Genomic DNA, 26,435 nt, shown 5'->3' with positions numbered 1-26,435 from the left:
ATGACTTTTACATTAGGCAATTAAATGCATTCTCGAGCTGTCATGAAATATTAAACTTGGGGTTATAAAAAGTATTCTTTAAATGATTTGTAGTATCTTTTAAAAGGAATTAGCTGCAAAATATTTCTTAAACTCTATAAATATATATATCAATAATTGCCCATTTCCACTTGTTTTACTGCTCAGCTCTGGTTGTGCCAGCCAAAATGCTAAGTTTATAATCTTCAGGATATTTTTGTTACTAATGAATTTTATTTTATTTTACCAGCTTTTTTTCCTTTTTTTTTTTTTTATGGTGCTTTTAATTAGCCAAGGTTTAATCCTGTTGAGGTTTTTTAACAAATATTTTAGGATGAGGAATTATTACACGATATGTTTGTCTATGTGGAAAATTTACCTTAAATACTCACAGTGACTCAAAAAATGCCAGTAGGAATTTATATACTTTTAAAAAACATTTATATTGCATGCTGAGCTTCCTTCCAGTTCAGATTTCAGATCTGAAAGCTGAACTTTTCTTAAGGTAAAAGCTCAAAAGTTGAAACGTGGAAACACAGGGTGGGGGCCTGAAAAGCTGAGAAGTTTTGAGGCTCAGTTTCAAAGCAAACATGTCACTGTAATGAGAAGTGTCCTGCAAAAACACCCAGCTCTGCACAGGATGCAGAGAGGAGCAGGTTCAGCCCTGCAATGCTGTGGAGTCCCTGTGGCACCACCTCCCACCAGTTTGGCTGCTGACAGCCCAGAGTACCCTTGGGAAGTTTGCCTCTTCCCTAGAAAATGTGTACACATCCACAAATCAAAAGATGTTGAAAACCTTTGGTTTATCTTGTTTAAAAACCAGGGAGTTTTATGTCACTTTTTTTTTCACTCAGTAGCTCTTTAGATAAGTGGATTTTGGTTTCCCTCTATGAAATTCTTACAAAACCAAAAGATTGCCTTGGTCCCAGAAATGACAGTGCTGACTTAATCCCACTTACCAGGCACTTAAGGGAACACAAACTGATGAGAAGGAATAGTGCTGGACTTTTTAATTCAGTCTTCTGCTAAGAAATTAAATTGTTCATCTCAGGCTTTGAAGTCTGAGATGGTCCAGCAGAAAATCAACAACAACAATAACAAAAAAATCATGGATCTGAAAAGTGATTTTAAAGGACAAATTAAATCCTGAGTTATTATCAAAAGAAAAGACTTGCTCCTTGCTCACACAGTGACATAGCTTATCTGGGCATGGTGGTTCTTCCTAAGGCAGCCTGTGTTATGATCTGGTAAAGGATGGGGTAGTATTGACAAGGATACAATTTGATAGATCATTTTTTCATTAGAAAAAGGGCTGAAGTGATTTAGGGATTTTTGACTCTGTTATTTTCAGGATGTATTTTTCACTAGGTCTCTTGAATGATATCCCAGAGTTTTGGAAGCTCATGACAGGCTCAGAAATGGAAGCAGAAAGGAAATTCTCCTTCCCTAAGCAAGCCTTTCCCTGTGTCACATTAGGGCTCAGTCCTTTACTGGGTGTTGCTTTGTGTGTTACAGCGTGGAGAGCAGTGCAAGAATGAAGTTTTAAATATACATCTAACTCAGGGGGGCCCCTGATAGCAGATCTTATTTGATTCCTAAAAACCCCACAAGTTTTCAGTATGAAACCGATGCAAATCGATGTTATGCCCTGGTACAAATTGCTCCTGTCCTGGGTTGAAATGTCATCTGAGGTCTGACCCTGAGCACTGACCTGGGCAGCCCAATTTGCCAGCCCATGATGACATTTCCACGCTGATTTGGGAACTGCACAAGAAAAGATGTTTTTGTGATCTGTTGGTGCTGGGCTGCTTCTGCTCACCAGACTCCAGGGCAGTTAGGGCAAGAGAAAACGGATGCAGCAGTCACAGAAGTCTCCAGGCCTGCTCGTGACAGAGCAGCTCTTGAAGCACAAAAAGATACAGGACTCAAATCCAGCTCCAGATGTAAAAGGAAGATTTGTATTGTTTCAGGAGATATCAGCCCAGGAGGTGGAAAAGGCTTCTATTTTCTCCTCATCTTGCTTCCTCCAGCCTGTCCTGGAGAAAACTTCATTCCTAGGTGGCAAACATTCAGTGCCATGTTCCACTTTAATCAGCTGGAGAACACGGCCAGCCTCTGTTTTCTGAGCATGGCCAGCCTCTGTTTTCTGAGCCTGCTGTTGGTAAATGCTCCGTGAAATGACTTCACCGTGCTGTAATTGTTCCTGGAGCAAGCTGGCCCAATGGATGGCAATTAAACCCTGGGCTGATGGAAACTGTTAACAGGGATTGCTGCTTTGCCCACAGCGACTAACAACTCCAAACTCTTTCTACTTTTTCTATAAAACACGTGGGAGCTTTGTGCCTGGAATATCTGCAGCAATAAAGTGGATATGGTGCTTCACTCTTGTTTGTAGTGCTAAAACTTGCAGGAAGAAAGAACAACTGAGGTTCAAGATGAGATCTGCTGTTTGTACTTGGTGAAGCACATTCAGTCGATGTCTCTGGGTTTGGTACAGCCCATGACTGTGATTTAGACACCAGATTTAGAGTCATGATTCTTATATAGTCATCTCCAAGGGAATTAGGTGCCTACATCTTGTAGTAAGCCAACCCTTGTAGGGCTGGCCAGCACTGTTGCATTGTAAAATTCAAGCTGACACCTGGTTCTGCCATCTGGATTCCCCAGAGCCTGAGAGCGTTTTAGTCAAGGTTGGATTATTGTTCTCATTCAGATGTCTCCAGTGCTTGGTCAGGTTTCCCAGAGAAGCCAGGAAAGGCTTCCCAGGCTTCCCCAGGAAGGACTTCCTGCACGAGATAACCACAGTCTCCTTCTCCTCTGTTGGATCAGCATCTCTGATTGGCACCAAGGCTGAGCTGCAGGTGAGAAATGGTGCCACTCATGTTCCCCCAAGGCACTCAAACCCCATCAGAAACTGTCCTGTTTTGAAGGACAGGTGTCTGCCAATAAAGGCAGAAGCTTCTCTTTGAAATGGAGAATGTAAATCCCCTCCCTCCAAATTATTATTATCATTTTGAAATTAAGGGGCTCTCAGGCAAAGATATGGGAATTAGGAATAACAGTTCTTTACTAGGAAAATTAAAATAGAAATGCAGTATTACAAAGAACAATCCCAAAACCCTGCCAGAGTCAGAATCCAAGCTGACACCCGTCAGTCAGTCAGGGTGTTGGCACAGTCCCATTCAATGGTGGCTGCATCCTCCTGCAGGGGCAGATGTGGTTCAGCTGGAGCAGTGCTCCTGGAGAAGGTGCAGTTTTCCTCTGAAGGTGCAGGGATGATGTGGAAAGGTCTGGCTTTCCTCTGGAATGCAGTGGAAAGAAGGTCCCTTGGTGTCCAAAATCTCAGTTTTTATCAGGGTAGGAAAGGCTTGGCTGCTCCCCTGGCTGGAGCATCTCCCAGTGGGATGATGGAATTTTATCAGTCATGCAGTGGGACTGAATGGGCCAGCAGCAGATGATATCTTCCTGGAGGGAGGATGGGCTGTGGAAAAGATAAAGATGATTGCCCAGCTGGTTTAAAGCTGGCCCATTAGCAGATAATATGTGCCAGGAGATCAGGGTCACTGCCCCACCCGGCTCAACAGATGGGGACAGAATGCACATTGCTGGCCACATCAACCCAACACTGAAACGCTGAACACCTACCAGCTCAGGGAATATTCCCCCTGAGAGGTATTTATGGGAAGAGTTAGTCACAGGAGCTGCTGGATCACTGAGTCCTACACGGCTGTGGAGCCATGGATTTGCCTGGGGAGGCAGCAATGCTTCAGAGCTTGACTAATCTCTCACAAATTTGAGCCAGGCAGAGATGTGGCACTGAAAACATCCCTGTTTACTGCCCATTGTTTATTTAATGTGCATTATTTAAGTATACTATTTAAGCCTCCAGGCCCCTGGGCAAGCCGGGGGCTCGTGCCTTTGCTGTGCCCCAGTGGGAGGTGGACTCATCCACAGAGCCTCTGACTGGCTTGCAGCAGCCACAAAAGTTTAGGATAGGCAGGAAAATGTTTCTTTTCATGGATACCAAAGGATAATGCTGCAAGTTGTAGGGTGTTTTCAGTTTATACCTAAGGGTGAAAGCGAGTGTGCACGCTCTTGTGCACAATGGTCAAAGCAGATCTTTAAAAACACCAGTATGGGCAAAACAATATTTTCCCTGATGGCCTCGAATAAAAGAGGGAGAGTGACTTTTTTTTTTTTTTTTTATGGGAAAAGAGGGAGTGGCTTTAAAAGAGGAGAGGTTGAGTGTAGATATTAGGAGGAAGTTCTTTCTTGGGAGGGTGGTGAGGCACTGGCACAGACTGCCCAGAGAACTTGTGGATGCTCCATCCCCTGCAAATGTTCAAGGCCAGGCTGGACAGGCCTTGGAGCAACCAGGGGTTTCCAACTGGGTGAACTTTAAAATCCCTCACAGCCTGAAGCATCCAGGGAACCCCTGATTTCCTCACAGTCACTCTAACTTACTAAAACATGCAGGAGCAAGATCTCACCTGCTTACAACTACCTAATTACTAATTAAATTGCATGGCAGTACGTGTGATGTTCCTTATAGTTTGTTTGCTCTTTTCACGAGTGGCTTCCCCTCTCCACTTCAGCCTCATTAGCCCTGTTCGTTCACAGGCTGGACTCGATGAGCTCAGGAGTCTTCTCCAATCTAATCTCTGTGATTCTTTACGGCACTAGATTCTGAGATCCGCCAACGAGCGCAGCTTTCCCCGGAGCAGGGGCGATCCCCACCCCTCAGGGCCGATCTCCACCCCGCTCTCCCTACCCCGCCTCAGGCCGCCATCTTGCCCGCCCCGCCCCGGCGCCGCGGCGGCGCGAGGCCCCCGGAGTGCTGTCCGCGGCGTTCGCCTGCGGCGCTGTCCCGGCGGCGGCGGGGCAGCCGCGGGGCCTGCGCGGCGGGAGGAGCGGGCGGCGCCATGGCCGAGGCCTGGGCCGGCTTCTCGCAGGAGGAGCTGCGGCGGCTGAGGGGGCAGCGCCCAGGTACGGACCGCACCGCGCCGGGAGCGCCCGGGGAGCGGGGGACGGGGGGCCCGGAGCGGCGCGGAGGAAGAGCCTGGGTCTCGGCACCCCGTCAGCGCCCGCAGCTGCACCTGCCTCCTGTCGCCCGGCACCTCTGTCCTTCCCCTCAGCCGCTCCATCCACACCCCTATCATTCTTGCCCATCCCCACCTCTAACCCTCCCCGCAGCCCCTCCATTCTCACTTCTGTCCCTCCCCTCAGCCCCTGCACACCTCTGGCCATGCCCTCAGCCCAGCCGCTCCATGCCCGCATCAAACCCCTCGCTCCCTCTCATCCAGCCCTATCTCCCCCTGCTCCCCTCATCCAGCCTCTCTCTCCACCCGACAAAAATCCCCAAAAATCCCGGCCTCTCGGTCCTTGTCCTGCACCCAACGCCCCCGTCATGGTCCCAGTCTCTTCTTTATAACCTCAGTTTGCCCACCAGGCTGGCAGGGACTCTTCCTTAGCACTAGATCTGCCTCGTCACGATTATCCCAAGAGTCACCTCACTTACACCTATAGTTTCTCTTTTAGGCCTTTTATTCCCCCCTCTCCTCACTTAGGGATAGCGGTATCATTGAAAACCCCTCAATCTTAGCCTAACAAAACATCCCCAGCTTCCTGAGGTTTGCCCCATATTGCCTTCCCGTGACACCCTGCCTCGTGTTTGCCTTATTTTGGTTTTTGCTTGCCCAGAACAGCTCTGTCAGAGCCTGTCTTTGATCCTGAGATTTGTTTTTAATCCTGTTTCTCCACCGACAGATTTGTACGAGCCCTCAGCACCGCAGCAGCAGCAGCAGCCTCGCCCCCAGGCTGTGCCCAAGACTCGGAAGCAATTGCAGAGGGAAAAAGCCCTCCAGCAGCAAAGCCAGAGGCTGGGGCTGCAGGGAGGAGCAGCCTCTGTCACTCCAGAGCAGCTGCTTTCTGCACCACAACCCAAACCTTGCCACCCCCAGCAGCCCGGGCCAGCAGCTGGGGGTCAGAGGCAAAAGGACAGCCAAGAGCAGCAGGAAGGAGTGACACCGGCAGAGTCTTGCAATGGCAGCGCCCAGCCCCGCCCTACAAAGCCCAGCAGCCAAGTGGAGAGAAAGAAAGTGGAATTGTTAGTAAGTCGGTAAAATCAAGGGGTGGGGTTTGTTGATCTGTACTGATTCGTTCTTTGGTTGTGGAGTCAACTTTTGTGTGTCTGGTAGGAAGCTCTGAAAGATCAGATAATTCCATTTTCTACAGGCAGCATCTGTGTGGGGAAGCAGCATGTGGGTTCTCTCAAATTCTAAACTCAGAAGGATCCAGGAGGTTCTGTCTTACAGAGATGCTCCTTGAAAGGCTGTGGCTGGTGATTGTGCTGCTTGTGATTTCCTGGGATCACCTGCCTGCAATTCCTGCACCAGGACAGCAGCATTTTGAGAACTCAAATTCCTCCTGTGGGTGCAGCTCACCAGTAGTACTGGCTGCTCATCTCATTTTTCTGGTGGGGAAAACACAGACACTGCCTGTCTGGGGTGAAAACAGCTGGAGCTTCACTGAGAATTTTTTCACACTGGTGAAAGCAAATGACATTTAGCTGCAACAGTCACCTCCTGAATCTGCTGGATTCTTCTCAGCCTGGATGCTTGAATTTAAATCTTACTAAAAATATTTTTGTATGTGAGGTTTTAGGAATAGAGTGATGAGGACAAATCTGAAGAGATGTGCAGAAATGTTTAACAGCTGAGTTATTTGGGTAGTTTTAAATTTGGGCTCTTTGAGTGAGGGCATGAAGAACATGGTGGGGTGAAAAGCAGCAAACTGTTCTTTGTCTGTGAGGGGTTGTGCCCCCTCACCTGAGACCTGACCTTCCATCCTTTGGGATGGTTGTATCTCTTAGGAGATGTAGCCTAGGAAATGGAATCTATCAGTCCTTCACTGGTGGCAAAAGTGAATTCTTGTTCTTCCTTGCTGCTTGTTTTTATTATAACTCATACCAACCTTGCATTTGTATCCATTTAATTATTTGGGAGCTGTACTGTAAAGCAGAGCTGTGAAACAATCTGTTTCATGGGAAAAAAGATTTCCCAAAAAGAGGCTGTGTTGGTAGACTGAACTTGTAGCAGCTAGTAAGAAACTTGGAGCTGCTTTTACCTGATAGGGAAGCACATCCTTTAAATGAAAAATTCCACCAATTTCTGAAAAAGTGCTCCATGCAGCTTCTTTGGTTATGCAGATTTTAGTTCTGATCAGCAGATTTCATCTGGAAATGTTTTATTGGTCTGAATGGCTTCTTGCAGGTGATTATTCTTTCCTCAGAACCAAAACCTGTTTATTGTTCCTTCACTTTTTTAAGAGTTTGCTCCAGAATATCTGACAGTGAATATTTCTGTTGCAATATGGGCAGCAGGGAGAGAGATGAACTTTCTGTTGATTGTGATGTTCTTGTCAATGAGCAGGCAGGAGAAATCCCGGTGGGAGATCCTCCAGCAGGAGCAGCGGCTGATCGAAGAGAAGAATAAACGCAAGAAGGCACTCCTGGCCAGAGCCATTGCTGAGAGGTGGGGCTGAGCCCGGGCCAGGGCTCACTCTTCATCTGCAAAGTTTCATATCTTCAATTAAATTTCACTTTTTCCTCTTTTCTCTGCTCTGTGAGCAGCTGTGATGGACGTTTCCCTTGGATGACACAAGTGCTGGTTAAGAAGTTGTGACTAAGCTTTTCACACTTCCCAAGCTGCAGCTCTGTGCAGATGGAGAAGTTATTACACAACTGGAGGATTAGCTGAAGTCCTGAAATTTGTTAGTGAGGTCATGTTTGGAAGTTGGGGTGCTCAGCTGCTTGTCTGTGTTCTGATTTGTCCTGATTTGTTTTTGCTGGATGTAAGGGAGGTTTATTTGATTTGTAACCTGTGAGAAGAAGCTATTTCTGTTTGGGCTCATTAGTGTGTGTGAAAATGTTGAAAGGAGAAATGATCAGCTTTAAGAAGGTACTGTTTTACCACCACTGGATGACTAGAAATTATAAAATTGCACATATTCTCACAGTTGTCAGCTCTTGCTCTTCAGGGGATCAGGCTTTATGGCACAAAGGTAGTTTAAGACTCCAGGAAAGGCAAAGTTTGTAGGGAAGGATGTTGGAACAGCTGATAACACTGGATCAAGGACAGTGGTGTGAAGTTTTCAGGCTTGCAGTGCTCTCCCAGGCCTGTGTTATGTTCTGCCCATCAGAGCCCTTGGTAGCACAGGTGAACACAGCCTCTACTGTGCTAAAGTCCTGAAAATTTCATTTTCCTTTGCCAGGCAGAGATAAAACACAAGCACCTTTATTCTGAGTTACTGTAGGACATCAAACACGGGTGTGGCAATCAGGTTTGGTTCTTACCTCCTGGAAACAAAGCCTGAGGAGAGCCAAGACAGGGAAGGTGACAGCTGAGGAGTTACTTGTGTCACTCAAGGGCCTTTCTCGGGCTCCCAGGAATATCACAGGATGTCTGTTACCCTCCACCTGCATCAGCTGGTCGAATGAGAGGTGCTGGCACTGCCTGCACACCTAGTCTTGCTTTCAGGGACCTTGGGTGTGAAGCAGTGCCTGACAAGCATCATTTTGCTGGTGGTGATGAATGATGGCAAAGTGACGTGGTGGAAAGTCACTTGGCTTGCTTGGGAATGAAATCCATCAAAGCTTGTTGCCCTTAGTAACATTTCGTTTTCAGGACTTAGGAATGAATGGCCCAGTTGAAAAAGGTTTCATAAGGCTTGATTGAAATCCTTTGTGTTTGATGTAAAACTTTCCATTCACTTCATTGGGATTTGGCTGGGCCTTTTGGGAATAATTTTACAAAATGGAAATCAAGCTTAGGTTAGGTGACTTTTTGGCCCCTACTAACTGGGCTTCTTTGAAAGGAGATATTTGCAGGGCTAAAAACCCTTCCCCCTCTCACTTCCCCCCCAAGCCATTTCCTGTTTCCTTACACTGAGAACTACTTAGATACAGGAGCTTCTTGTGTGTTTCCACAGTGAAGAAACACAATCCACTTTAGGCACTTTGATTATAGTCATTACGTAATTTTGCCGTAGTCCTTTAATAGCAGGCATTTTAGATCCCTGTGGATGCTAAAAAAGATCAAAAGCCCTACACCATAAAGGAGAAACCTTCTGAATAGGTCCTAAAGAAGTCAGGACTGGGGCCCAGTATGTCGAGAAGAGAGGCTTGAAAAGGAAATTAAACCAAACTACAAAAAAATACCATCTTCCTTTTGCAGATCCAAAAGAACTCAAGCTGAAACAGTGAAGCTGAAGAGGATTCAGAAGGAGCTGCAGGCTCTGGATGACATGGTGTCTGCTGACATCGGGATCCTGAGGAACCGCATCGACCAGGCCAGCCTGGACTACTCCTATGCCCGGTGAGTGACACCAGGGAGGAGGGGACAGGGAGCAGCCCTGCCTGAGGGGAGGGGAAAAGGCTGTTTCCTCTCACTGCAGCACTAATGAAGTCCTGTCACTGTAATAACGTGTAGTTGAAGCGGTCACAGGCTGGGGGGCTTTCAGATCTGGAAGTTAAAGTATGCTTTTTATTTCCTCATTTTTTCACTTAGAATCTGGGAACTGAAGCAGGTTTTCTGACTGGAGACTGCTGTCACAAGACATAGGTCCTGCTTTAAATGTGCATAAGCCCTGCTTTATTGTTTCAAGGTTGTTTATTTCTTCTCAGGGGGAAAGAAGTTTTTCTTGAAAAGTCCTGAAATGAAAATCCTGTTCAGGAAAATTTGCTGGCTCATGACAGTTCTGGTCCTGCTGGAATCAATGGGACCAGTTAGGCTTAAAACATATAATCCTTCTGAAGTATTTTTGCAGCTAGGACCAAAACTGAAGGAAGAGAGAAGCTTTTAACCCTTCACAGTGTGCTTTTAATCACTCTGAGTGTGATGAGTTCCTTAAAGGCAAGAAATGAATGGGAACACCCCATTAGCTGTGGGTAAACCACAACATCAGTAGAGAAACAGCAGCATGTTTGTGCAGCCTGTTCATAAAGCAGAAATGTTCACTCGTGGTTTTTGGTTCACCATTCAATGTGTTAAATGCTCATTTCTCCTTCTGACTTCTGCCACACTATGACCACAGGCCAATAAAGCTGGTAATTAGTCTTAAAAAAAGTAGCTAAAAAAATTCAGTTTTCTTTGGTGTAATTATCATTTGAAATGTCTAAGGTTAACTGTAGTTAGTGTAGCTGTTTGCATGTGCTCAAGAGGAAAAACATTTCAATGGATTTTAGGTCTAATCTGGTTTCTAAAAACATGAAATCTTCTTACCCAAGTTTTGTAATAATATATCTATTTGAAATGCTTGCTGGCTAAAGAGCACAAGCAGCTCTTGACGTTAGGAAAGCAGTTTTTAATGACAATAGCAAAAGGAGATGCTTGTAGGACAAGTGGGTAAACTTCACCAAAATCTTAATGACTTTCATTAATTCAGTAGGTGTTTTCTTGAGGGAGGGATTTGGCAATGTGAGGTAGATATTTTCAGTGCTGTAGTTTTTATGCATTATGAGCCAAATTTACTTTTAAGTGGAGTCTTTTTAAGCAATTTCTTATTATTTGCCTTTTGTTTTAGGACTAAAACACAAAGCATTTTAGTGGGTCAAAAAGTGCAATATTCAATAGTCCTGAGCACATACCTAGTTAGCAACATTTGACAATTGTGGAGCAGAATTTTTGTAAATACAGTGTGACTGATAGGTGGGAATTCAGCCCGAAGGTTTAGCTGTGCAGATGTTTCCAGCACAGCATTACAGGTATCTGACCCAGAGAAATCTTGACTTTCTTGAGAGGGAAACATAAGTGGGCATCTTCTGCCCACTGCAGACATAGCCTTTACAGCTGGGTAAAAGTCATGTGGTTATTATATGGAAGAAGATATTTGGGAAGGTTTTTCTATGTCTTTTTTACTAAGCTAACGACCTCTGCTGTCTTTCTGTTGCTTTGTTTAAGCAGATATTGGAATCTGGTTTTATTAAAGAGCTGGGTTCTTCACTGAACCACCTTACTAATACTAGTTTTATAACTAATACTGCTTTATGAATGCTCTGTAGTCAGGCTGCAAAAACCTTTGTGTGTTCTATCTATTATCTATTAATTTGCTCATCTATCTTTTAATTAAAATTAATACACAGGTTCACTGATGTAGTGAAAGATGCATCATTAATGTGGACACCAGCCATGAAAGTGCTAGATATTCTCTGTGTGTTAACTCAGTAAATACTTAGAATATTCCCTTTTGGCTGTATTTGTTGTGAGAGGAAGTGCAAATTGGCAGGAGGTGAGGGTCGGGATGGATGCTTGCAATAAAATTCTACATCTGTGTTGATGTCGTGTGTATCAGTCTGTCCTGCCCCTGATTTTCTGAATATGGATATGAGTGGCCAGAAAAGCACATGATCCAAATGTCATTGTGCTCCATCGAGCATCTGTATCTGTGGGGAGGTGGTTGGGTTAGAAAAACACCCGACTGCTTTGTGGTGTTTCAGTTCACTGGGTGGGTGTTCATTAGAAGTGTGAAAACCCTGCACTTTCTGATGGGTTCTTTCTGCTGCCAGTGATGCATCTCTTCAAACAGGCAGAAAAAATGGGTGTTTGTGATTCAATCTGGGCAAGTTAACTGTTGGAATACACAACAGCAGAGCCCCCTGTATCCAGAGACGTTTCCATCAATTCACTCTTATTTTCTTCCCTCCTGCTAACGTGGCAGCATGTCATGAACAGCCAGCACGATGCACTGCATTGCAGGGATTGCTGCAGTAGCTGTCCCTGTGTCAGGCTGAGGGGCTGTGAGAATTAACCCTGCAGGAATGCTGGTGGTTTTGCAGGAAGCGCTACGACAAGGCCGAGTCGGAGTACGTGGCGGCCAAGCTGGAGCTGCAGCACAAGACGGAGATCAAGGAGCACCTGACGGAGCACCTGTGCACCATCATCCAGCAGAACGAGCTGCGCAAGGCCAGGAAGCTGGAGGAGTTAATGCAGCAGCTGGACGTGGAGGCAGATGAGGAAAACCTGGAGCTGGAGATCGAGGTGGAACAGATGCTGCAGCAGCAGGAGGCAGAAGCAGGGAGACAATCCAGCCAGGCACACAGCCACGCTGGGACAGCCCAGGAGAGCCCTGCTCCCAGTGCTGTGGGGCAGGAGAGCCAGGCCCAGCATGCTGCTGCTGCTTCTCCTGCAGTTTCTGAACAGTCTCAAAACCCCAGGACCAAATCCCTCTCCAATGTGGACAGCCAAACTCAGGCAGTCAGTGTGACCTCAGGAAGCTCCCCAGCTTGTTCTGCCACATGACTGCTGGATGCAGATAAGCCAGTGGTTGTGGATGAGGTACTCTCTGCAGGCTTGTGGCTGTATGTTGTATCTGGGCTTCAGCAGTGCCAGTAATATGCACTTCATTTCTCCTTTCTTTTTTATTGTTTTCACATTTTAAAAGCTCTTTTCTTTCCACAAGATGCATTTGGGGTTCGTTATCTGTCATCATTCTGGTGTACATTCATGTTCTACTGCCCAGCTCTTCATGGGCTTTTGTACCTTCCTGAAACAGGACACTTGGAAGTGAACAGTAGGGTTTGTCCAAAGATTTTCAGCTTTTTGGTACCTATGGATGCCAGTTCTGAGCAGTGTGCAAGAGAAAAATACCTAGAAGAGAAACCTCAGTCTGCTTCAGAACACATTGTGACAACTGCAGTAGGATGTTTGTCTTCCTTTGTATCCATAAGGGATTAGTTTCCAACGGTTTCTCATGCTGGGAAACCCAAGTGCTTACATTAATTGCCTTCTTAGAGGTTACTCTTTCCTGATTTAAGGGAAATTTACATATTGAGGCAAACTGCAAAGTCAGTTGTAAGACCTCGTATTTATCACTTTGCCTGTTCCTTTCAATGCTGAATCATGAAGCTGTACATTGATAACACTATTAGCTATGAAATCACAGCTGCTAGGGTTCAACAGAAATGATGGGTTACACTTTAAGACATTGCAGAATGTAGAAGTAGAAACACACAAAAGAGAGTGTGCTGTATTTAAAGCTGTTCCATGGCAGAGATTTGCTCTGTTGTAGTCGCCTCGAAGTGCCAATAATTAGCCATAATTAGCCAATAATTCATCTTGTAATGAATAATCCCCACAGCATACTGGAAATGAGCCTATTTTTGTAGAACATTTAATGCATTTTCTTGCCTGAGGAGCAGGTTAGTATCCCACAAAAGTTCAGCTGGTCTGCTCAATTGCTGTTGAAAGGCTTTAAAAAGCTATTCCAGGTGGAGAAAGCCTCAGGAATTAAAAGAGAACACAGGAAAATCTCTCATAGACTGATTGCAGCTGCAAACTGTGGGGACTGCACTCACAGTTAACCTCTTGGTCCCAGGGAAGTGTGGGAATGGTTCCTGGAATACCTGACCTGGACGTGTTGGGTCTGAGTTTATGAATGAGTTGCCGGATGACGCCGCCGAGTCTATAAATGGGACAGTGATTGTCTCTATGGCTTGAACAGTGGAAAAACATGTCACTACATTTCAGTTTTATTCTATTAATAAATCAGTGCATCTTGTACGCAGTGTGTTTACTTTCAGTTGTGATATCTGAGACTAATAGAGGGATCCAAGCCTGTTTTTCCACAGGAGATGATAAATGGTAGGATCAGATACGTCCTTTGGCAACTTTCCGCTGTGTGAAAATAAAACCTCAAAAAAGGCTGTTCCAAAAGATGGAAATGCATGGAGTAAAGACATGGCAGGATACAGCTTGGCAGGAATCTTTTCAACTAACTGGCTCAGGGCAACAGTGGAAAATATCTCCTGGTGCCTTCCATACACAGGAGAAAGTGGGATAAATATTTCTCCTAGAGCAGCTGCTCATAATTTGGGCTAATTTGAGTTAGATTCTAACTCCAAAATAGTGTTAGAAATATGTATGAAGCATTGCTCTGTTGTTGCTGGTACACTTATTTTGCTGGAAAACCTAAAAGCAGGAAATTTGATGGTATTGTGAGAAAATTGTGACTGACTTCCTTTGCTGTGTCTGCTGTTGCAGGACACCTAGCAACCTGCTGATGGTTTTCAGGATGGGATACCAGTAAGTGCAGTAATAATTTAGTTGTGCTATTCTCCTTTCCATCCTCTGCAGCCTCCCCCAGTTAATCCTCAAGAGATTCAAAGGCCTAGATAGGTCTGTTCCTCATTACAGTTGTGTTCAGCTCGTCAGGGACACACAGAAGAGCTTCTGACAGAAGAGTTGAATTGCAAATGGTATTTACAGAAATCACAAAGACACCATTTTGCATATAATTTATGGTTCTCTGGTAGGCTAACGTGGTTAGAATATTTCTACACCTTGTTGTCACAGGTAAGATTATTGTTTGAACTCTGAAAATGGTGTTCCAAAAAATTCCAAGTCCAAAGATTTTTTTTGACAACTGCTTAAGATTATGAATTTCCTAGAAGGGAGAAAGTTTATATGCAACAAAACTGTTTAAAGGCTGAAACATTCCTGTGTACCATTCTGATAGTGCTGGTGCTGTTACAATCAGCAGTTTCTGTTCTCTCACAAATCCCTTGTTGAAGTTCTGGCCAGTTCTCTCTGTCTTTAACTTCTGAGGCTGCGAAGTGAAGTGGACTGGCTGGAAGCCACGTGGAACAGCCGTATGGAATAACAATAGCAGCCCAGCATCAGGCTGCTCTCCTGGCCAGGGAGTGAAGAGTTAACTTGTTTGATCTGAGTTGTGAAGCCTTTCTCTGACGTGTGATATAAACCACTACCGTGGTGTCAGTTCCACTTTGGAAGTTGGCGAATGTTTTGATGGGTGCCAGTGTGCCGGTTTAAAATTCCCCCTGTGCCGGAGCCAAGGAGTCCAGTGCTAATTGTAACAACATGTGTGCTGGTGAGAAACGCCAGGAGATGATTCTGGTGCAACAAAAGGTTTGGGGGTTTTTTGTTTCTCCTAGGAGAAAGAGAGCTGTTGGAATTGAGGCTCTTCAAATTCATTTCTATGTTACAGTGTTTGTCCTGCTGCCCCAGGTACGCAGCAAGGGCAGGTGGGCTGTCCACTTTTGTATCTCTTCAGAAGAATGGGAACATGGAAAGCTCAGCACAGCTCAGGAGTGAGTGGGCAGGTTTTTAGTGAGGACCTCTTGCACAGGTGGAGGTAAAAGTCTGAGTGTGAGGTGCACTGGGGTTGGACACCCACGGCAGGGAAAATAGAGATGTGTGATGTCTGACAGTAACACTGCAGGGCTTGGCACAGGGGACTCTCCTGTGGCAACGTGGCCATTTCTGTGCTGGATCACCACATTACCATTATGGGAAGAGCTGGAAAACACCAATGTACACCACTGAGAATGTTACAAAGCACATTACAATTATCTCTGTTGCATTTTGGCCAGGATGTCAGGATTAGCACTCCCTCCTCTGTCAAGAAATGTTTAAATGAGCACAGATGGTCATGACTCAGCCTGGGGTTCCCATGGATGTGTGGAGCATGGTGTAAAACACTTGGACAACCCCCAATCTGATTGTACATCCAGCCAGATGAAGCTGGCCTCTCAAGAGGTTTGAGCCTAGGGGAGCTTTTTGGGGAGAGACCCAGGTTCTCTCCATCAGCCATTTTTCTTCCTAATACCTTCTGTGATGTAGTAGAGTCTTTCCTTTGGGCCTGGATCCCATCTGAACTGAATGAGGAAAAACCAGTAAGAGAGAAATGTAGAGAGTGGCCTAGTGGTTGGAGGTTCTGTGTTTCCTGATCAGCTGCATTAGGAACATGCTAGAGAGGAAAGCTCATGGCAGCTTCATCTCTGGGGAAGTTCTGGAGCTCAAGAAAGGGGCAAAACGCTCAAATTCCCTCCCTTGCTGGATTCTGTCCAGTCTGTATTTTCTGCTTAGGACAGCAGGACCTGAAGACTTACTGTTCCTAACTCCTCTCTGTCAAGGTTCAAGTTAAACACCCACACCTGAGGCCTGGAACTTCACCAGTGGCATCGTATGTGGGATCTTTGAGCATCTGCATGTCCTGGACTGAGCTTGGTACTTCAGTGGGGTTCTGTGTGACAGTATCTTGGGTATCTGTGCTCCTCTCCTGCACAAGCCATAGCTATGTGTAAGGGTTCATGCAGTTGCTGAGAGATAGCTAAATCTTTTTCTGCAGGCCTGATCCATCCCAGAAATCCTAAGTTCAGCACTTTGGTGTTGTATCACGCTCCCTTTGCTAATTCCATGGCTATCAGCAGGTGTGGTGTGTAATGGGCAAAGGGTTTTGCCAGTGGCAGTGCAAGCAGGGTGTAGAGACGTGGGTTGGTATTATAGAAACCACATGCTTGTTAAGTGCCCTATTTCTGCATGGTCCCATTAAAGGGAGCATTGGCTCCTTTGATGGGGTACAAGACTGGTTTCCTTCATGGTTTCCCTGATTTATGTCCCAGCAGAAAACTCAGACATCAGTGGGGAAAGACCAAGTAACCAGAGAAGCGAGCCAAGCCTCGCTCACCCCCTCGGCATGATAGGACATCAGATCCTTCAAATCCTTGCCTTTGGCAGCCTGTTAGTTACAGGGTTTAAATCATGCCTTTTAAGGCTCAGGTAGAGACACTAAAAAGCCTGGGCTTTTCTGAATTAGGGCCTGGGTTGTGTAGTTAGGGTCATTTTCTCAATTAGCTAAACATAAATCAGCCTAACGAGGCACTTGGGAGCACTGGGCAGGTTTAGTACCTTGTCTCTCCTGCCTCTGTCCTTACCACTCCCACCTGCTTGTTTGGCTGATCAGCCAGTGATGTTATTTTTCCACATTGCCAGCACTGAGCAGTGGGTTTTGATGTCTAAACTGGTTTTCACACCTGGCACATGAGTGCAAGAGGGGAGAGCTGGGCGAAACTGCTCTTGGGGAAGAAGATAAAACATCTCTTAGGTGTGGCAGAGATTCAACTGTCTCAGCAGTCCAAGCCACACTGTCCTTCAGGGGCTGGGAATGATGTCCTGTTGAATGGGCAGTGGTGGGTGGTGGCATGAGTGCAGAAAGTCCAGCAGCAGCAGCAGGGATGTGATATCTGGGACTGGAAAGCACACATTGGGGTAATGGAACACATGACTCTTTTTCCAGGAGCCTTTTCCTTGGCTCCACCATGTAAGGACTGTGCTGTTTTCTGGAGACATGGAAATTGGGGATGGGATGGGTTGCCCTGTACCCAGTCCAGCCCACTGCTCTGGTGGAGCCTTGGGATCCATTTCTGCAGGCAGAAAAGCTTGGAGGCAATGCAAAGGAGATGAAAAACCCATTTAATGACTTGTGATGCCATTGAATTGGATAAAAATCATCCCAAGGGAAAGCTGCAGTGTTGGGGATATCCCTTCAGTCTCTTAGGCTGTTCAGGATTGGAGAGGATGTGACAGAATGAAGGAGCAGAGTCACTTCACTCAGACCATGAAGCTGTGGCCCTCCCTCAGTCAGCTTTCAAGGGCTGGAGCTGAGTAAAACAAAAACACCCAAACACCAAAAAAATGTTTTGTGGGTAAGAAAAGTGAAATGTATCATCAATAAATCCCTGAGTGATGGGCCTTTTTAACTTCCCCACACAAGGTTTCTTTACTCTAGCAGTTGATAAGTGCTGGTGATGTATCTGAACATGATTGACTGATGTGATCCTCTCATGTTCGTGTCTGTCTGACATTTTTCAGTAATTGTCTTTGTTCTGGTTTGCTGTGTTTCCTGATTATGCAGGGCCAAATTGAGCCCCAGATCTCAGCCTGGGAAGGCATTGCTCTGAACTTGCTGTGGCTTGGGAGCCCTCAAATACTGTGATGGGTTTGTAATGGAACAGCTGCAGACAAGGACAAGCAGCAGGAGCAGCTCTAAATGCACAGTTGCTGACCTTGTGTTGCTCCTGCATTTGTCCCTAACTGTCCTGAAGGAGACACCACTGAGTTATTTCACCTCCATCACCTCCACAGCTTCTTCCTTCATTGAGCCAGTAAAGGAGGAGTAGAGCAAAGGACAAAGTCACTCCATGAACTACAAGCTTAGCAGTGGTGTCAGATACCAAGTGAGGCTGTGGCTGCTCTGCAGTCCTAAGTCCAGCAGCAACAGAAATGGGAGCCCTTCAGCTGCCTACCATGGAGCTAAAGGGCAGCTGACCTTCTTGGCTATTGCCTCCACGTGGACCACTGTATCTCCAGGAGAACTGAAGGGATGGAGAGCTCTGGGAGTCATTCCTAGGCAGCTCCCTGCAGATGTGACTCCTTCACAGGTAGGAGCAGGGTATCCTGCAGATGGTGTCTCAGTAAGCCAGGTTTCCTTGCTCCCTTCCTTTTTCCAGGTGGGAGGGAAGCCCTTTGTACTGCCACTGCCCTAGGAGGTGCCCTAGGAGCCATCAGTCCAGCAAGGAAACCTCACTAGATGTGTTTGTTGACTGCATTTAAGAGTCACAAATTGGATTATTGGATTATTAGTTTGGGCAGCAAACTCCTGGCAGAGCCATGCTGTGAGCTTCTGCCAAAATCTGCTGAGTACATTCACTGCCCTGGGCACACGAGCTAGGTACAGCTTTGCCTTTGCAGGCTTAAGTCACTTTGCCCATTCCAGTGTAGACAGACTCTGTCCCTGTCCCAAGGAGGGGTTAACCCAATTCAGACATCATGTTCTTCCAAGTTTCCAGTTTGCATCTGGAGTAGGTTTCTGAGCATCACCCCAAACCTGCATCACGTCCTAAACAGTTCTGTGGCTGTTTAGGTGATGACTCTGGCTGCTGATGGTGCAGATTTCATGGTCTGTGGTGCTGATGGTCTCCTAGAGGTTGTGTCTCTGGCTTGGCTGGCGTGTGAGCTGCAGCTGCTCCCACGTTTTGGTGGTTTGCTCTGTGGAGAAGATGATGCTCTTTGGCGTGAGGATGTGCTCATGAAGAACCAGGTCCATTCCAGGGTTTTCCTAACGTGCTTCTCTGAGTCTCCAAGAAGAACATCCTGCAGCTGTTTTAAAAAGTCATGCCTCATTCTCTGCAGGATTTTCTTCTTGCTTCCAGATCTCTTTTCCCCCCATCTGCTAAAATGCCAGTTGTTTTCTTTTCTTCATTCCTCAAATCAAAATATTTAGCAGTGGACTTTTCTCCATGACATCCCACTGCATCCCTTTACTACTATGGAGTGTTCATCAGTCTCACTGACATTAACCAGTTCTGCAGGAAACCAGCACTGCCAAGCAGGCAGGCTCCACTCCTGGACAGTATCTGGTACTGTCAGTGACAGTCCTCCTCTGAGTCTCAAGGATGATGCTTTTGCTGGCAGAACTTGAGAAGCTGTTGGAACATACTTTCCTTGGCCTGGCAAGTTGCACTTGGGCCCTCATGATGTTCCTTCTGGCCTCAACATGAGCAAAGCTTTATCTGCTTTTCAGAGAAGGGAGTCACCATTTGCTTTTCAAGGACTAGTCAGTCTCCTCTGCCCCAGCTGTCTGCTACACTGGAGCCTTTCATTACTTGCACCCTTCCAAGCCACCAGTTTTCTCCTTCTGTCTTTCGGTTTCCCTTTCTACTTCCAGCAGCTGCTGAAAAACTTAATGGACCCATCTGTCCTCCAGGCCAGGCAAATAACCAAGGCTCCCCAGAGCCACCAGGCTGAGCAGAAGGTGGGTGAAAATGCTTTGATTCGTAGAACTAAAACTCAGTGGGATTAAACTTACAGCCAATTTTAGAAGCCCAAGTCCCTGCTGCTATTCCCAGGCTTTGGGGTTATCCATGTTCACTGTTACACCCTGAACACTTGCACTCAGAAATCATTGTTTTCACCTACCATGCCTGCAACCCCAGAGGTGGCTGGTTGGAGTTGGTCACCTCTGGGGGGGTGACAAATGATAACCCAGCTGGGGAGAGCCAGAAGGAAATTCCTGGGGAAGGCATTTGGGATGGCTGCTATCCTCAAACACATCAAAGGTGCAAATGGCTTCTATCAAGAGGCAGTAAAACTAATCCAAAGCCCACTTTAATGTGTTTGCCACATATTTGAAAAGGAACTGATTTCAGAAATGCTTTCGAGAGTTTTAAAAATTCTTCTGGACCTGTGTCTTAGAGCTCTTTCCACTCTGGAAACCTGATGCTTTTGTTTTCCAGATGTTCTGGATTCATGACTGAGGGAAGATGGAGAACTAAAATGATTTCTAAACCTCTTCTGAAATATGGGCACAAATAGTTTGGCTTTCTTTCCTAGCTCTAAACCCCTGTTAAACTCATTTTTTGTTTTTTTTTTTTTTTAAAAACCCAGGCCATGCTTACAGTAAATACCACCTCCTCAGTCAGCAAGTGAGACATCTTCCCATTCAGTTGTCAAAAACCCCTCATTTCCACCTCACTAAGCCTGCAAGACACTGGCCTTTTGACCTGCTGGGGTGCTTGCCCCTAGTCTGGAGCTTTAGACTGGTCCTGTTCTGCTAAAAGAAATCGACCTTTAGTGTTTAAAACAGGAGCAAATCCTTGGAAAGATCAGAGGGTCTGTAGTCTTTCTCATTTTCTTTCTTTCTTTTTTTCTTCTTCTTTTTTTTTTTTTTTTTCCCTGCAGGAGGGTTTAAACATCACTGCTTTCATTTGGAAAGGGCGAGTGACTTTCCCATGCCGTAATACCCAGCAAGTGTTGAGAGAATGTGGTTACATAAAACCATATTTTTAATACAACCGACAGACTGTCTTGAGAGCTAAGTGTTTTTTGACAGTTTTTATGCACCTGTTAATTCAAAGCTCTTAACATGTGCCAGTTAAAAAAAGCCAGGCACTAAAACATCCACCCTGTGGACGGCCGGGGCTCAGCTGCACACCAGAGCACAGGGAATCTGTGCAAGGTAGAAGCTTGGCTTCTCTCACAGCACCAACTGGTACAGAGCTAATTCAACTCAGAGCTTTAGTTTCCCACTCCTGCTTCTGCTTTGGACCTGAAGAACAGCTGACATTTCTTTGGGTCTCTTCTGTTTGCTTTTCCCACCTATGTCAGAAAGAAAAGTTCCTATCAGGGCCATTGTTAAAAGACAATACTGACAATATTTCCCCTGGCTCCTCTGCTAAATTTGTGCCTCCTTGTTTTCCTAACAGTGGGGTTGGTTTTGGTGATCAGGTACAACCCAGGTGGAAACCTGCTGCACTGTCCTCTAGTGTGTCTGCTCAGGTATCACCTCCACTCCACTCCCTGCTCAGGTGGTCTCTTCACACAAAAAGGAAATTCTCCTCCTCTTGTCTAACATTTTCCTTCCTCTTCACCCCTTCAATATTACAAACTTTCAATGTAGAGATGTTCTCAGGGTCATTTTAAACCCCCCACAGCCAGTCTCTTCCTTCTGTGACTTTCCCCCCATACTGTATGTGCTCACAACACAACTCCCCAGTTTTAGGGTTAGGGTTAGGGTCTAGCTCTGCACTCTATAGATCACCCAGTGGCCTCATCCTTGTGGAGAAAAGCTTGAAAACTCAGCACCATCTGACATAAAGCCTCAAAAAAGCCCAGAAGGCAGAGCAAGAAAGCCTGAGAATTCTGAATACTTGCAGATGCTGACACAGTCATTTCTGTGGTAGAAATGACCAACTACCCCTAAAATGAGTGGCCACTCTTTTTTTGTGCCAGTGACTGTGCATTTGGGATGTGTTTCTGTGTAAGGAAGGGTTAGCATGCCACTGCCACTTTCCTGCTGTGGAAATTTAGTCAAGTTTAATTAAACCTTCAGCTGATAATTGCACTGCCTTGAGGAGATGGGACTGTGGCAGCTCTAGACCTTTCCTTTATCTCAAGGCCAAGAGGCATAAAGAGAATCTCTGGTGTTAAGCCCAAAGCTTAACAAAGCAAACATCAATATTCCTTCTTGCATCTCTCCCAAGTTCCCTACAGGCTGAATTGGGAGATTTGGCTCCCAGTGAATAACCTGTCAGAACAGTGTTAGTGTCCCTGAGTGCTGCACGTGAGCTTGAACTGACAGGGGGTTCTTTCAGCAGGAAACACAAGGTGAGGGCTTGTCAGGACAATAGGTGGGGCTAGGATTCCACCTCAGTAACACTCAGGTTCTTTATTGCAAAATCACCTGGTGGGACAAATCTGCTCCATGTCTCGTGTGTGTGCACTGTTCTTTGTGTTGAATTAGCTAGAACATGGTATTTCATGTTTTTGTTGGCTTTGCATTTTACACTGACTGCAGGAAGATACATTATACCCCATCTGGCATAAATTCTGTTGGACCACAGTTACCCTGTGACAATTCAGAGGATAAATTGGAGCAGGCAGAGTGGTATGACCATCAGGGTTTTGCTGCATGGGATCACAATAGTTTTAATCATGTCCTGGGTACTCTCAAACAACATTTTCTGTCTGAGTACTGTCCAGCTTTGCAGGTATGTGTTATGCTTATGATGTTTCCTTGAAAAAACATGACTCTGCTCCTGCTGAAAGGTTGCATTACTGTTATTTCTTACACTGCTACTTCAGCAGCTGCTGTGCATGGACTTGACCTGTATCCTGTGTCTTTTCAGGGTGTACCTTCCAAGCAAGATTAAGGTGTAGCTGGGCTGATCTCCTGTTCTGGAATGACAGAACTGGAAAGGATCTCAACACATCCTCTAACTCATAGCCACAACCAAGTCCACCTTGTGTGTCCTGATTGGTAATTGTCTGATAGTTTCTGCCTCCTGCAGTGATGGAGAATCTGTCTCTCAGCAGTAGAACCCAAGGTCTAACTTGGAAACTCCATGGCTACACTTGAACCTGGCTCTTCTTGCCCCATTAACTGTGCTTGAGGAGAATGGTTTTTCTCTTCCCAAGGCACAGCTCTTTCTCTGTGTTACCTTTTAAAGCACTTGCACAGCAGGCTCTGCAGTGAGGCAGGGAGTGAAGAATTCATGATGGGAAGCATCCCAAACTCACTCAGATCTGTTGAGGTTCCAACTGCAACCGAGCCATCTGTGACTCATCTTGGTGCTCGTGCGTCAGCTCGTGGAGAGATGCTCAGAGCAGGCAGGGCTCTGCTGGCCTGCAGGCTCACCCAGAAAACAGCACCAGGCTCCTGCTGGCTTGTCCTCACGAGGGGACAGGGCTGTGATGCAAGATAAGTTCATAAGAAAAGTATGGTGGTTGTTTACTGCTCTGAAACACGCTCCCTTTGCAGCTACAGGAAAGTTATTAGAGTCATAATCCTTGCTGAGAGCTGAGCTACTTCTCCAAACAAGTTGACTCCATTTCCATCTGATTTAAATTTGAGAGAAGTGCTCATGTCCCAAAGCTGAGTGATTTTATCACCTCTTCACCAGCCCCAGCATATGATGACAGTTTTTTTGGATTGAACCAGAGAATAACTTTGCTGAGACATCTCCCAGTTTTCACCCATCTGAGGAGCCCTGATGTTTCCTTAGAATCCCTTTGGTTGCAAAGATGGGTTGCTCTGAGGGCAGAACAGCTCTCAGGGATTGAGAGCAAAGGGAGACTTCAGCAGAGCCTCCAGATTAAGCTTGAAGGCAGGAACTTCTTTCCTTAAGCTCAAAGAATATCTGTCATCTTTCATTTTTTTTGAAAGTGTGTGTGTGTTAAAACATTTCAGTTAGAAGAACTGCTCCTGGGGCAAAACATGCAAACCTGAGTTAGGATGCTAGGAGCTAATTGCATTGCTTAAAAATATACAGAGTAAAACTTAAGGGGCCTTTCCTTTGGCATGCTCTTTCTTCTTTGGAGAACTTCCTGAAAACCCCTTCCTTGGATTGGTGACCGTGCAGGGTCCTGGAGCCAAAAAACATTTTGGCAGAAAGGTAAATCTGAAGTGTCAGCCAGCAGTGAAGCATTTGAATGTTGCTGCAGGTCTCCAGATTAATTTCCAGGAAGAATGCAATAGCTGATCTATCCTGGACAAAGATTTTTTCCTTTACACAGCCACGTGCAGCAATGAAAGCAGCAATTTCCACTTAGATCTGTTGCAGAACTCACATCCCCTCACTTCAAACATCTCCAAACTGGACAGCTTGGTTCCCTGGAACATCAGAGTGTGGCTGGTCCTGAGGATCCTGGGCTGGAATTTCTCCCTGTCAGCCATAGAGGGAGCAGTGATGAGAGGCTGGGATGTGGCAGGGACTTGAGCACAATAGGAATTGCCCGGTTTGGAAGGGAATTGTGCAGCCCTGGATGCAGGGAGAGCTGGGCTGATCTGCTGGGTGGATAAAGGATGCTTTGTGCCGTGGTCAGATTCTGATATCTGGGGGAGGGGAGCAGGGAATGAAGCAATTCTGTTTGTTTTGAACCAAAACAGGTCCCCCCAAAAGAAAAAAAAAAAATTAAATAAAAAAAAAAGGAAAAAAAACGAGAAATACTGAGTCAACTTAGGACATGGTGTTTGATTTGAAACACAATGTTCCATTTTAGAGTTTAATTTTTTTTTTTTTTTTTCTAAAGTCGGGTTTTTCAATAAAATCTCCAAAAGGCTCATTTCAGAAACACCTACATGAAGTCAACCCCTTTGCTTTGAAAACACTTTGGAATGAAATGTTTTGAAGTTTAAAAAAGAGCCTCCTGTATTAGGCTTGTTGGTTTTGTTTGGTTTTTTGGAAAAAGGTGCTTGTCAAATTCAGCCCAACTTTGTGAGTGGTTTATGTCCCTCCAAAATGAAACTCTCCTCAAAATTACTGTTTGCTGCACAAATTCACCCTCTGTATCTGTGGATCTGCCCAGGGCAAAATGGAGCCTGTGATTCAACCCAGAGCTGTTGGAACCAGTGAGGAGAACCCAGGGTGTTTGCACAAAGGGAAGGATTCAGCTCTCAGCAATCACAGCCCAGGTCCTGCTTCCTTTCCAAGGGCATCTGCAGTGCCCTGGCTCCACGTGGCCAAAATTCCCATTGTCTCCATGAGGAGTTAAAACATGAAATGAAGAAAACACCAAATGGAGAAAGGAGAGGAGCACGGGAAGAAATTTATTTGTAAGACCCATCTTATTTATCTGCTTCCAACAAAAAAAAATACAAGCATGAAGACATGGAAGTTTCTTTTAAGGCATTTTCTAATGACTTGGATGATCCAGTGAAACAAATGAGAGCAGCCAGGAGAGTGCTCTGCTCTGAAAGGGCAGGGAAATATTTGCCAATGCAGCAGCTCTGCAAATGTGTGAGGCTGTTAAGCTCCTAATCCCATGTCTTATTTTTATGAATTTTCACACTAGTGGGATATAATGAACGTTGAACCCAAAGACATTAATTACTCGGGTCCTTTTTTTGAGAGGAATTTCGATGGAGTGTAACGTTTTAAATTACAAGGTGTGAAATAAACTCTACAAAACTTACAGCTTTAGTGGAGGAACTCCAAAATCAAATAAAAATGCAAAACCACTGATGAAGTCCAATTTACTGTAAAATGCCCCTGGATCATGGTGTTCCAGTAATTTTTTTTTTCCCTACATACTTTGGTTAAAATAATTTATATCCGCTGCAGTGTTTATGTACCTTAAGCTTTATTTATTAAAGGATATGTATATTTCAAGCCCAGCTTTAATGAGACATGCTGAAATCTGTAAGGTACAGTGCAACTTTTGTTCTAATCAGCACTAAATCTCTTCTCTTTACTTTTTCTGTGTTGAAAATATTCATGTTGGACGGAAAGGGCCGTGCGTGTATATAAATTTCAGAAACATATAAATATATATGTAAAGTAATAAGCAAAATTTATTTTTTTTTCCTATCATCAGGGCAAATACTCCATCATTGTTCAGTCTGAGCATTTAAAATCATGGATGGATTTTATCCTTGTTCTTAGAACAGGACAATTATTTCTTTTTTTAGGCAAATTATGTATTTGCCAAAGATTGTGCTTTAGGTTGGCTGAAAATGTTTGGGAATTCACATCAGCTTGACGAACTGTTTTGGCAAAGGAAGAAAAAGAAGTCCAAGTGTTTTGGCTTTGTTTTCTAATGAAAAGCTTTGAGATTTCATTTTGAACCAACACCCTTAAACTAATGTTAACATGAACTAAAAAATAACTTGGGGAACCGAGAAACTTCTTTAAATTCTGAATTAAATGGGGCCTTAGGGATGTTCTTTGGGGGAGTTGATTTGAAAGTTTCTTCCTGTGTTTTTGTTCTTGCAAGGAAATAGAAAATATTTTTGCTTAAATAGATGAATTTGAAAACTGTAATGTTTGTGGCTGTTTCAGTGTAGCATTAGCAGTCAGTTTAAAAATTATATTCAGTTTAAGGAACTTAATCAAACTTGAGCCATATTTTCAAGATATTGTAGAAAGCCTGTCTTTCACTGATGCCTCAGGATGAGATAAAAGCTATTTAACTGCTTAACCTTTACTGATAGCACTCAAATCTGGATACAAAGCAGGTCATGTAGTCCCTAAACCACTACTGAAAATGGTACAATTGTTCCTAAATACCTTTAAATATAGTAAATGGTATCATGGGCAGGAAAGTGACTCTCTTTCCACAAAAAGC

At 45.1% G+C, this 26,435-nt stretch overlaps 1 protein-coding gene across 1 annotated transcript; it reads left to right on the top strand.

Annotated features, from left to right (window-relative positions):
- Positions 1–4,902: 4,902 nt before the first annotated feature.
- GORAB (golgin, RAB6 interacting) lies at positions 4,903–13,574 on the top strand. The gene is made up of 5 exons (XM_056497891.1): positions 4,903–5,004; positions 5,785–6,124; positions 7,449–7,550; positions 9,252–9,392; positions 11,852–13,574. The coding sequence occupies exons 1-5, from the start codon at positions 4,941–4,943 to the stop codon at positions 12,312–12,314; spliced, it is 1,110 nt and encodes a 369-aa protein (XP_056353866.1). The 5' UTR covers positions 4,903–4,940; the 3' UTR covers positions 12,315–13,574.
- Positions 13,575–26,435: the final 12,861 nt, after the last annotated feature.

Source organism: Oenanthe melanoleuca, chromosome 8, assembly GCF_029582105.1.
Source record: "Oenanthe melanoleuca isolate GR-GAL-2019-014 chromosome 8, OMel1.0, whole genome shotgun sequence".
In the NCBI taxonomy this organism is placed as follows: domain Eukaryota; kingdom Metazoa; phylum Chordata; class Aves; order Passeriformes; family Muscicapidae; genus Oenanthe; species Oenanthe melanoleuca.
The sequence above is the reverse complement of the archived record's forward strand: the minus strand, read 5'-3'. Positions and strand labels throughout refer to the sequence as shown.

Coding starts and splice junctions, on each gene's coding strand:
- GORAB (XM_056497891.1), top strand. CDS start 4,941: ATGGCCGAGGCCTGGGCCGGCTTCTCGCAGGAGGAGCTGCGGCGGCTG. Junction 5,005..5,784: donor GCTGAGGGGGCAGCGCCCAG/GTACGGACCGCA, acceptor CTCCACCGACAG/ATTTGTACGAGCCCTCAGCA. Junction 9,393..11,851: donor CTGGACTACTCCTATGCCCG/GTGAGTGACACC, acceptor GTGGTTTTGCAG/GAAGCGCTACGACAAGGCCG.